The sequence below is a fragment of the Periplaneta americana genome, chromosome 13, assembly GCF_040183065.1.
Source record: "Periplaneta americana isolate PAMFEO1 chromosome 13, P.americana_PAMFEO1_priV1, whole genome shotgun sequence".
Taxonomy (NCBI): domain Eukaryota; kingdom Metazoa; phylum Arthropoda; class Insecta; order Blattodea; family Blattidae; genus Periplaneta; species Periplaneta americana.
This window is the reverse complement of record NC_091129.1, coordinates 131,595,674-131,609,320: the sequence shown is the minus strand read 5'-3', so window position 1 is coordinate 131,609,320 and position 13,647 is coordinate 131,595,674. Positions and strand designations below refer to the sequence as shown.

Sequence of the window (13,647 nt, the reverse complement as noted above, 5' to 3'; positions counted from 1 at the left end):
AGAACGGTATAAGAACATTATTTACATAACGTGCCTTGCTCATGGTCTCAATAAATTAGCTGAGGAGATCCGTGCTATGTTTAATGGTGTTGACACCTTCATATCTGCCATGAAGAAAATACGAGTATTTCTTAAGGCGCTGCAAAGATACAACAATTTCGAGACATTGCACCAGGTACTTCCCTTCCACCAAAACCAGTAATTACAAGATGGTGTATCTGGATAGAGGCTGTCTCATATTATGCAGTAAATTACACTTCAGTTATGAAATTAAATGATGCTTTAAGTACTGAAATGGAACTCCCATTAATACTGCCAAATCTCTTATTTCCTCTAAACTGTTTGAAGATATAAGGTTCATATACCAAAATTACAAAACGATACCGGAAAGCATAACACAGAAACATCTGATTTGGAAATATCCAAGGGCATAGCAATAATAAAAAAGGTGTAAGAAAAAATCAAGAAAGGGCCTCCAGAACACACAGAGAATAAAGAATAAATAACAGAAAAATAATAACTATTTAACAATTTGTAACATGCTGAATAATGCAAAATCATCAGACGATAGGATAGTATAGGCTACTTGATATAAGCACCGTTAACGTCCTGTGACATTGAAAGAAGCTTTTCGCAGTTCAAAAACTGTCTGAGTGATCGACGACGGCGTTTGACATTCGATAATTTAAGAATGTTAGTAGTGCAGTGCAATTCTGCTTGTGATGGCTCAGAAGCTATGGATGAATCATAAAGGCAAGTTTCTTCTTATAACTACACTGATGTTTCAACATATTCCTCATATTTGTATATTGTCATCAGCTAGACCTCAACGGAGTGTTGCATTTGTCATTTTTAGGCTGTACTCTTCGCGTGGTTAGTTTACGTCGGAAGTCAACACAGGCACTGGGCATACAGGTGTATAACGTCTATGCACACGCAGCCTGACGACAAACCGCACAAATCCCTCATCTTTAGTGATTACTGATAAAATGTTTCCCCTAACAAAGTAGTGTCCGGAGATGCTTCGGTGTCGAGACATAATGTCATGACTAGACCTCGAATTTTAGGCAAAATGCCTATTTTTCTTCTATAAGGGTAAATTAAAACCAGTTAAATATATTCACGTTTTATATAAAACATGAAAGGTTTGAAGGAGTTTTATGGTGCCTAAAATTCTATTTTCCCCAGTGTGACTTATTTTAAGGTTTTAGCGCCTAAACGTTGCTTATTTCTGTTTTGTTAACATTTCTTTCTAACCCTTGAATATTGTAAGGTGGGTTTCTCTTTAAAAATCAGCATGATAGGTACTGCTAGATTTAGATATGCACCCATTACTTTGGTATCATTGGAAAGATAGTATTTTTCTGCTTATAAAATGGTTGTCTAACAAAAGCGAAGTTTCAAAACAGAACATTTAACGAAAAACCTTGTTATGTCAATCATGAAAAATGTGTTGCTATTATAATTTCATTGGTAATTAATAACATTTTTTTATAATATTAACACTTCTGAACCAGCAGCCGTAGAGTATGAAGGCCGATGAATTCATTAATAATTATTCGTAATTTAAGACATAATAAAACAATTTTTTAACTGTTTTTGTCACTAATTAACTGCATGTTTATAGTTACTGTACTCTGACTGTATAGAAACACGTTTTAGGTGCACAAAATCGCATTTTACCTCCATGAAATTATATCTTTTGGTGCCTAAAAGTGTATTTTAGTGTCTATTTTTGTTAATATTAGGCGCCTAAAAGTTGGTATTTAAGGGCCAAAATATCCGAGATCTAGTTACTAAATATACATAGGCCAAATAGAAATGATCGGGACGAAATTGAAATACAAACTGCTGAGCCATTTATGCCGGACCCCACACTTTCTGAAGTCGAAATTGCGATAGAAATCTCAAAAAGTACAAGTCTCCAGGTATTGATCAATTCCAGCAGAATTAATACAAGAGGGTGGAAGGGCAGTATCTAGCGAAATTTATAAACTTGTACTTGCAATTTGGGAAAAGGAAATTGTACCAGAACAATGGAAGGATTCCATAATCGTGCCTATTTTTAGGAAGGGGACAAGACTAACTGTAGTAACTTTCGAGGAATATCACTTCTGTTGACGTCATACAAATTTTTGTCGAATATCCTTTTGAGAAGATTAACTCCATATGTAGATGAAATTATTGGGGATCATCAGTGTGGTTTTAGGCGTAATAGATCGACTATTGATAAAATTTTTTGTATTCGACAGATATTTGAGAAAAAATGGGAGTATAAGGGTACAGTACATCAGCTATTCATAGATTTCAAAAAGGCGTATGACTCGGTTAAGAGAGAAGTTTTATATAATATTCTTATTGAATTTGGTATTCCCAAGAAACTAGTTCGAATAATTAAAATGTGTCTTAGTGAAACTTAAAGCAGAGTCCGTATAGGCCATTTTCTATCTGATGCTTTTCCAATTCACTGCGGGCTAAAGCAGGGAGATGCACTATCACCTTCACTTTTTAACTTCGCTCTAGAATATGCCATTAGGAAAGTTCAGGATAGACAGAGGGTTTGGAATTGAACGGGTTACATCAGCTTCTTGTCTATGCGGATGACGTGAAGATGTTAGGAGAAAATCCACAAACGACTAGGAAAAATGCGGAAATTCTAGTTGAAGCAAGTAAAGCGATAGGGTTGGAAGTAAATCCCGAAAAGACAAAGAATATGATTATGTCTCGTGACCAGAATATTGTACGAAATGGAACTATAAAAATTGGAGATTTATCCTTCGAAGAGGTGGAAAAATTCAAATATCTTGGAGTAACAGTAACAAATATAAATGACACACGGGAGGAAATTAAACGCAGAATAAATATGGGAAATGCCTGTTATTATTCGGTTGAGAAGTTTTTATCATCTAGTCTTCTGTCAAAAAATCTGAAAGTTAGAATTTATAATACAGTTATATTACCGGTTGTTCTGTATGGTTGTGAATCTTGGACTCTCACTTTGAGAGAGGAACAGAGATTAAGAGTGTTTGAGAATAAGGTTCTTAGGAAAATATTTGGGGTTAAGAGGGATGAAGTTATAGGAGAATGGAGAAAGTTACACAATGCAGAGCTGCACGCATTTTATACTTCACCTGACATAATTAGGAACATAAAATCCAGACGTTTGAGATGGGGAGGACATGTAGCACGTATGGGCGAATCCAGAAATGTATATAGAGTGTTAGTTGGGAGGCCGGAGGGAAAAGGACCTTTGGGGAGGCCGAGACGTAGATGGGAAGATAATATTAAAATGGATTTGAGGGAGGTGGGATATGATGGTAGAGACTGGATTAATCTTGCTCAGGATAGGGACCAATGGCGGGCTTATGTGAGGGCGGCAATGAACCTCCGGGTTCCTTAAAAGCCAGTAAGTAAGTAAGTAAGTAAGTAAGTAAGTAAGTAAGTTATGACAGACGGGAGGATTTCAATGAATCCCAAACGTGACTGAAAAATAACTGACCGCTATCTCGAAGACGTTAATCTAGCCTTCAAAATTTATTGTTTTATGACTCTGAGGATGTTGTTCTGCATAAATTCGCTGTGCCTCATTAGCACTGTCGTAAGCTGACCCATATGCCATGTGCATGTCTGCTAATTTGTAAACTGATATACTTCTAATTATTGTAACTGTATAAACAGATGTGACAGAAGCTATTTTGGGACATACAACGGGAACGAATCAACTTCAATTGTTTCCCTGGTAACGGGAAAAGATGAAACATAAAGAAAGATAGTCGTGAACGATTACACGATGAAAGAAGAGTTTTGACTTTTACCATATTACCTCGATACAGAAGCATTTACAGACTATATTTAATTTTCGAGTTATATATTTTTAGTACTTATTTATTGCTACATACAATATAAAATAAGTACATATTATTTACGTCGCACACATCCATTCGAGCAAGCTCGTGTTTGAGGGGCGGTTTTTATAAATAATTATTTTGCACTAAAGGACATAACAAAGGTTCAATAGAATTACAAAACCAATGCAATTATTACGAAACAGGGATAATTACGAAGATAAAAACAAAAAATCATGTCAAGAACAGAATATAAGTTGGAATGAATAAATACTACGAATATATTTAAATTAAGAAAAAAAAAAGGGGGACTAAATAATAATAATAATAATAATAATAATATTAATAATAATAATAATAATAATAATAATAATAATAATAATAATGTGATAAAGGTATGTAATTAATATTATTAATTATTATTGATATTAATAATTCTGCTATTAATTTATTTAGGTTTGGTTGGTTCAATCTGTCATCTAGTCTGGTGTAATCAGATGGAGAAGAGCAACAAAATTTACATTTTCTCTGCTCATATTGCTTCAAAATCGGATAATTAAAATTTGCTTAAACAAGTCAATTGATTATCCAACAAATTTGATTTATTCCGATTCTTAACATGATTTTTTGTTTTTATCAACAGTAATCTCACTAGACGTTTTGATTTATCTAGAGAAAATCAAAACTCGAGTGGGATTTAATTGACTATTACACGATTAGAAGAAAGTATATAAAGATTAGAAGTAACGAAGTACTCCAATACAATAAAATATTAATTGACTTACGAAAATACAACTGTCTTCAAATGTATTATTGTACCATCTCAACATTACAAATATTACGCTAGATGCATGCTAGATGGCAGTAGCGAGCAATGCCTTCTCGTCGAGAAATTCTCGATCTATTATACACGATGTCAATGTTACTAGTCAAGAAGGCTTTGTTGATTCAGTTTCATTTTTATTAAAATGCAACATTCCACTTCAATTATCCGAATCCCAGTAATCAACATCACTTGACAGATGATTTTCAATAAATCTTAATATTAAACAATCTCTGATACGTGACTATCCATATCATATAGCAGAAGCTATAACATAACCTCACTAATATGCACAAGTGTTAGAAAAGTTTTAATTGACGACGATGACATAAAAAATAAACATGAATAATATTAAAAGGAATAATTATTGAATGTACAATTTTCAAATTTGAATGTGGTTGGTGGTTCAATTGATGTTATATTGGACGTGTGTGTAATATAAGTGGAACTCGTTGATTTAGGCCTACATGGTGTATTCAACTTATTCAGAATTTCCGAATGAATAATTTTAAAAGGAATAATTATTGAATGTACAATATTCAAATTTGAATGTGGTTGGTGGTTCAATTGATGTTATATTGGACGTGTGCGTAATACAAGTGGAACTCGTTGATTTAGGCCTACATGGTGTATTCAACTTATTCAGGATTTCCGAATGGTGCTCTTCATTTATTTGTAAATCGGATTTCAGAAGATGCATAGGTATGATCAGTGATTTTTATTAATTCTTGTTCTTGAATGCCAATGCGAGTCATATTTGAAACTGCTGTGCATCAACTGGAGTTTTTTGTAATTTTATATATATATATATATATATATATTTTTTTTTTTTTTTTTGACGTCCAGACCAGCGCACTTTCAAATGTTGGTAAACAAAGAAACAAATGCTAGGGACGCGATAAAATTAAACAAATGCTAGGGACGCGATAAAATTAAACAAATGCTAGGGACGCGATAAAATTGTGCGAGAAGCAGCCATGATTGGTTGAAATACGTCTTTTCGTACCGTTTTATTGGTCAAAAGTAGTATGACGTAGTAAGAGTGTAATAGTCTTCGTAATTATCCCTGTTATGTAATAATTGCATTGGTTTTGTAATTTTATTGAACTTTTGTTATGTCCTTTAGTACAAAACAGCTATTTATAGGAACCGTTCCCCGAATACGAGCTTGCTCGAACGGATATGAGCTACGTAAATAATATGTACTTATTTTGTACTGTATGTAGCAATAAATACTTACTTGCAAATGACTTTTAAGAAACCCGCAAGTTCATTGCCGCCCTCACATAAGCCCGCCATTGGTCCCTATCCTGTGCAAGATTAACCCAGTCTCTATCATCATATCCCACCTCCCTCAAATCCATTTTAATATTATCTTCCCATCTATGTCTCAGCCTCCCCAAAGGTCTTTTTCCCTCCGACCTCCCAACTAACACTCTATATGCATTTCTGGATTCGCCCATACCTACTACATGCCCTGCCCATCCCAAACGTCGGGATTTAATGTTCCTAATTATGTCAGGTGAAGAATACAATGCGTGCAGTTCTGTGTTGTGTAACTTTCTCCATTCTCCTGTAACTTCATCCCTCTTAGCCCCAAATATTTTCCTAAGCACCTTATTCTCAAACACCCTTAACCTATGTTTATCTCTCAAAGTGAGAGTCCAAGTTTCAGAACAACCGGTAATATAACTGTTTTATAAAGTCTAACTTTCAGATTTTTTGACAGCAGATTAGATGATAAAAGCTTCCCAACCGAATAATAACAGGCATTTCCCATATTTATTCTGTGTTTAATTTCCTCCCGAGTGTCATTTATATTTGTTACTGTTGCTCCCAGGTATTTGAATTTTTTCACCTCTTCAAAGGACAAATTTCCAATTTTTAATTTCCATTTCGTACAATATTCTCGTCACGAAACATAATCATATAGTTTGTCTTTTAGGGATTTACTTCCAAACCTATTTCTTTACTTGCTTCAAGTAAAATTCTATCATAATGTATAAAAAGTAATATTTCATAGATATAATATTTCACAGGTAAATAAAAACGTACGTAACAGAAATGTTTATTCCTCCTGCATTATTCCAGTCCTTTTTCATTGTCCGCATTTGTTCGTCTACTAGTGATTTTATTCCTTCATGTAAATAATAGTGTCATATTTCAATGATAACCTTACTATTTATTCATTTTTAAATTTTAATAGCTGTATTTCCATTAAAACTGGTCACAACTATCAACCTTTACTAGGCAGGAATATAAATTTTAACACTAAAATCTTTCCTGATATTTGTAGCAATTCAGGTTATCTCCAAAAGCTTTTACTGAGAATTTACATCTCGACACTCGCTGCAGTGAGGAATGGCATGCATAGAGAAATCACAGAAAGTTGGGGCTTAAAGAGCGGAGATTTAAAACGTGCATAAATCGCCACAGCCGGGTGCTGTCTAGTAACACTACAAATCGATAACTTCGTCAGCTTTCACTCGCATTGGATATTTATTGCCACTTATAGCACTCTTCACTTCATGAATCAGGTCACACGTCATACAGGCTGAATTTTGAATTTAAATCATAGTTAAGTGGATATTGACATATACAATTCGACTAAAGAGCAACATGAATTTGTGAATAGCAATCAATAATATTAAGAAAAATATCAGTAGCTCTGATAACCCGGTAATATGATATATGAAGGAACACGTTCAATTCACACGCATTAAGGGTATATGTACGTGAACGCCCACAAATATTTTCAGAAAATGCAGACTCTAAATGCCTAAAATTTTATAAGAAAATTAACTCACAATTGGACAAAAATTACAAGGTACCACAACAGGACTTATTAGAACTTCAATATCTGATAAAAGTATTAAAAAGGTTACTAATAATATTTTTCAAACCAGCTTTATGAAAGTATTAAAAAAAAATTCTGCAGTTACATCATTTGGTAACCATAACATCGTTATGGTCTCTCCGACATATTTAATATTTTTGCTGCATGTAATAAACACTTATTTGTGAAGAGTAGACTACTCTCAGACATGTAGAGTTGTTTATTTTAATAGAATTAATTCTTATTTGTTCTATATAAAATATACTAAAATTTACATAATGTTTTGTGACCTAATTTTTCTATGTTCAAAGAAATGGGCATTACTGTAGTCTGTCTTTTGCATAAATGCATGTCAAATCAGTGTACAACATTTCAGAATTCTATCCCTAATGGTTGTGGAGTTATGAAATAATGTGTGAAAATTTTCAAATTTTGGAAAATTTAATTTAAATTTTAAAAAATATTCTAAAAATATTATTAGTACACTTCTTTATACTTTTATCATATATATATAAATTCTAACAAGTCTTGTACCTTGTAATTTTTGTCCAATTATGAGTTCATTTCCTTATAAAATTTTAGAAATTTAGAGCCTGCATTTTCTGATAATATTTTTGGTCGTTCACGTACATATACCCTTAAAACGGGATTTTATAATAATTTTCAGGATTCAAGTTTCCTTCTCAATTAAAGTATATAGTTACTGAGCGACATAAATTGAAGATCAATTAAAAATTTATTTTGAGTGATATGGCAATAACTCGAAACGTATCTGATGAGACGTTTTTGTTTACATTCTCCTCTCGCAAGTCTTGCGGAGTGGATGGATTTACACTGATCCCCACTGCGGAGCAATGACCCCAAGGAGCACTGGCTCTCTTTGCAGCATTGCAACACGTTACATTTCGTACCCTGAAAACTATTCGACGTAGGCTATCAAAAAACCTATTTGACAAAACTTGTTCACTTGATTTGATCTATTACCTCTGTCAATTAATGTAATAGGTTCCCTTCCGCCCTGTATATACAGGATGGATGGTAACCTCTGCACGATAATTAAACTGGTAATAGATCATGAGGAGAGATTTGGAAAACCTAAAGAAGTTTTTTTCTCTAACATTCACAGTTTTAGAGAAAATCGTTATGTTTCTATTAAGTATTTGGCAACATCACGACTGCTGCATTAACTTTACCAAGCGCATTCCTTACCTTCCCCTCCCCCTCTGATGTACTCAGTCAGTGGCGAGCAACAGTACGCTTCGTTGCAAGATTTATTTTAACGATTTTCGCAATTATTCAATTGAAATGTATGGATAAACGGTTTGATAAGGGAAAAAAACAACACATTAACTGTTCAGATAATTTTAACCTATCTGCTTGTACAGTAGTGGCAAAAAAACCGGACGGAACCTTGTAGCTGATTTCAGAGCCTTGTTCAGTCCAAGAGCACGATAGACTGGCAACTAAGACTTTCGTGGTTCGAATCCTGCCTGGGAAGGAAACTTTTTTTTTGTTCCTTATTCAAATTTATTCCCAATAGTCTACTTTTCGATTGCTGGTAAAATGCATGTTCTGGTAATAATAAGTTAATTAAGTAGTAAAATATCGCTGCAATCGAAAAGTATTGGGAATAAATTTGAATAAGGAACAAAAAAAAGTTTCCTTCGCAGGCAGGATTCGAACCACTAAAGTCTTAGTTACCAGTCTATCGTGCGCTGGAGTGAACGAGGCACTGAAATCAGATACAAGGGTCGGTCCGGTTTTTTTGGCACTATTGTATAGCAAAGAGTTTGTAATATATAACTAGAGACACCAACGGCGCTAGTTTCTCGTACAAAATTGAACCGCTGTTCGGCCGCCATTAAAGGGAGTTGATGCTTCGCCAGGAGTGCGAGCAGTTCATGCTTATTGAGGAGTACACTTGAAGGGAAATAATAAGAAAATGGTGAAATACTGCGCCGCAAATAATTGTTCGAACATAGCTACTATTGCAGGATGCTCAGGAGAGCATGCATATCTTAATATTAGGCAGAATGTTCCAAATGCAGTTCCTACTTTGAATGTGTTTACAGAATGTCGAAATATTTCTTGGATAAAGTTTTTCCAGAAACACATTAATCAGGTTTATAAGGTTGATTTCAACAATGTATGTCAGGGTTAGGTGCCATCACATTACAGTAGATTATAATAGAAGAGTGCATAAGAAAATGCGCAGACTATATCTGTCTAAAACTGTTTTCTTTCACAACAAATGAATTAATCAAGTAATTTCCGTATTGTACAGTATGTACTTCTAGTTTTTGGTTGTATTAAATGCAAAGAAATTAGTGAAAATATAGCTGATGGCCTGGCTAGGCCTATTATTACCACTACTACTAGGCCTACTATTATCACTACCACTAGGTCTATTATTACCACTACTACTAACTACTACTAAGCCTACTAATACCACCACACTAGGCCTACTATTACCACTACTACTAGGCCTACTATTACCACAAAAACTAGGCCTACTATTATCACTACTACTAGGCCTACTATTACCACAAAAACTAGGCCTACTATTACCACAAAACTAGGCCTACTATTACCTCTCAATACTAGGCCTACTATTACCACAACAACTAGGCCTATTATTACCAGTCGACCTGGTTGGCAAGTTGGTATTGCGCTGGCCTTCTATGCCCAAGGTTGCGGGTTTGATCCCGGGCCAGGTCGATTGCATTTAAGTGTGCTTAAATGCGACAGGCTCACGTCAGTAGATTTACTGGCATGTAAAAGAACTCCTGCGGGACAAAATTCCGGCACATCCGGCGACGCTGATATAACCTCTGCAGTTGCGAGCGTCGTTAAATAAAACATAACATTTTTTTATTATTACCACTACTACTAGTCGTACTATTATCACAAAAACTAGGCCTACTACTACCACTAATACTAGGCCTACTATTATCACTAATACTAGGCCTACTATTGCCACTACTACTATTTCTACTATTGCCACAAAAACTAGACCTACTACTACCACTACTACTACACCTACTGTTACCACTACTGCTAGGCCTACTATTACCACTACTACTACTCCTACTACGCCTACTATTACCACGACTACTAGGGCTATTATTACCACTACTACTAGGTCTATTATTACCACTACTACTAGATCTATTATACCACTACTACTAGGCCTACTATTACCACTACTACTAGGCCTACTATTACACTATTACTAGGTCTATTATTACCACCACTACTACTAGACCTACTATTACCACTACTACTAGGCCTACTAATACTACCAAAACTGGCCTCCTATTACCATTATTGCTAGGCCTATTTCCACTACTACTAAGCCTATTATTACCAGTACTACTAGGTCTATTATTACCACTACTACTAGGCCTACTATTACCACTACTACTAGGCCTACTATTACCACAAAAACTAGGCCTACTATTATCACTACTACTAGGCCTACTATTACCACAAAAACTAGGCCTACTATTACCACAAAACTAGGCCTACTATTACCTCTCAATACTAGGCCTACTATTACCACAACAACTAGGCCTATTATTACCAGTCGACCTGGTTGGCAAGTTGGTATTGCGCTGGCCTTCTATGCCCAAGGTTGCGGGTTTGATCCCGGGCCAGGTCGATTGCATTTAAGTGTGCTTAAATGCGACAGGCTCACGTCAGTAGATTTACTGGCATGTAAAAGAACTCCTGCGGGACAAAATTCCGGCACATCCGGCGACGCTGATATAACCTCTGCAGTTGCGAGCGTCGTTAAATAAAACATAACATTTTTTTATTATTACCACTACTACTAGTCGTACTATTATCACAAAAACTAGGCCTACTACTACCACTAATACTAGGCCTACTATTATCACTAATACTAGGCCTACTATTGCCACTACTACTATTTCTACTATTGCCACAAAAACTAGACCTACTACTACCACTACTACTACACCTACTGTTACCACTACTGCTAGGCCTACTATTACCACTACTACTACTCCTACTACGCCTACTATTACCACGACTACTAGGGCTATTATTACCACTACTACTAGGTCTATTATTACCACTACTACTAGATCTATTATACCACTACTACTAGGCCTACTATTACCACTACTACTAGGCCTACTATTACACTATTACTAGGTCTATTATTACCACCACTACTACTAGACCTACTATTACCACTACTACTAGGCCTACTAATACTACCAAAACTGGCCTCCTATTACCATTATTGCTAGGCCTATTTCCACTACTACTAAGCCTATTATTACCAGTACTACTAGGTCTATTATTACCACTACTACTAGGCCTACTATTACCACTACTACTAGGCCTACTATTACCACTACTCTTAGGCTTACTATTACCGCTACTAATTGTATCGAAATATCTGTACTGACCTCTAACTTGATGGTCATCAACTACACAATGAATAGATTGTTTTATGATAAAATTTATTCTCATTATATTTTAAATCAGTTTCCAGAATTTTTATGATCTCATATTTTACCACTAAATATTTTCTAAGCACCATATACCTTCCTCTTCCTTTGCATGAAAGGAATGAAATATAGATCATTTTAAATATTACAGTAAATGTCTATTATTATGTCCTTAAAACAATACTAGTCATACTGAAAATTGATGTTGACATTGCCATTATTCAATATTTCACATACTTATCCCGAGTGTATATGGGTGATTTAACTTATTTTTCAGAATATCGACAAAGATTAATCATTATAATACTTTCATAAATATAGCGCTCCTCTGCCATTCATGTTTATTTCATCACGACTCATCCTTTGTAAAAGATGTTTAAAACAGTGTCTATCACCAGGCTACATCAATGTATTGTGGTACTGTTTTCGAATTTCGCGCCGCAAACACTCCCTTTAATGGCGGATATTAGCCGATTCAATTTGTGACATTTTTCTTGCCTGCCACTCACGGGTATGTGTCTCTAGTAAGTATTACAAACTCTTTGCTGTATAGCAATCAGCCATTTCTCTCGGCCATTACCGTAATAGAGCTGCAAACATTGGGAAAAGACTATTTTTTTCCCCTGCTTAACGATGCTTCATCGAAGGGAAATTGTAATAAAAGTTTTGTTGCATTTAACATGTAGAATCATCTCTTAAATTTTGGTGCATCGGTCCCCTTCCAACCTGTATGCATAAAGTCCTAGATTTAATCGCATAATTCCAGAAAAAAATTATTTTGTTCAAATCTAAAGATTGATAATATTGTTATAGACAAATTTTGATAACTTAATTATTTTTCCGAGTAAAGTTAAAGCACAAAGTGTAACCTTCTCATTCGTCCCGACATGCCATACCATACTTCACTATAGATTGAAACAGAGCTAAGTACGCTATACGCAGGACATAAATAGGTAAATAAGAGCGTAGAATGATGATAATACATTATTATTTTTTTTTATTCACAGAGCCTGAGTCCCGGTACAGTACGAACCGAAATAATAGAGGCATCTGGTATCAAGATTAAAGGAGGTCTCACACCAAAGCAGATGTACGACCAGGGACCAAGTCTGGAGTGTGAGGACATCTCACAAGGCGTCCTGTACGTCCTTGGGACACCACAGCATGTTCAGGTACATGTTACTTACTGTCATTACATCGGTTAGTCTAGACTAAGTTCTTAACAAACGCTATGGGACTTGAGAAAACGTGTCTCGGTCAAGACATCACACTCTGTCAGCACTTTCGTATTATCGGCTGCTCTATAAACATATCATAGATTTAGGATACGAATAATATTTACTGAGGAAGCAAAGTAAACACCTGAGGAAGCAAAGAAAATTCAATAATTTCGCACTATTGAGGTACGCATAAAACGAATTTTTAATAACAAATTTCACTTGTGTATGTATATATTAACGAAGTGTTGGCGTAGGCTTTCGCGGCCAATGTTAATTCATTTCTGCCTCATCGTCATTGGTTTCTAGAAGCTGACGTGCGTAGAAGACGCTCCTTTTTCTATTAAAAGCTTCCTTGGTCATTGTTGTCCTCCTTTTGACTTCCTGGCAGCAGTTCATGTTACCGCTTATACTGTACTCCAACCACGAGAAAGTCTCAGGGGAA

At 35.2% G+C, this 13,647-nt stretch overlaps 1 protein-coding gene across 1 annotated transcript in view; it reads left to right on the top strand.

The window, feature by feature from the left end:
• The window catches only part of LOC138712448 (farnesol dehydrogenase-like), a 39,216-nt gene that overhangs the window by 23,703 nt on the left and 1,866 nt on the right, over window positions 1-13,647 (top strand). The window contains exon 6 of the mRNA XM_069844273.1: window positions 12,993-13,157. Within this exon, the coding sequence (XP_069700374.1) occupies window positions 12,993-13,157 (165 nt within the window). The remainder of the gene's footprint in view (window positions 1-12,992; window positions 13,158-13,647) is intronic.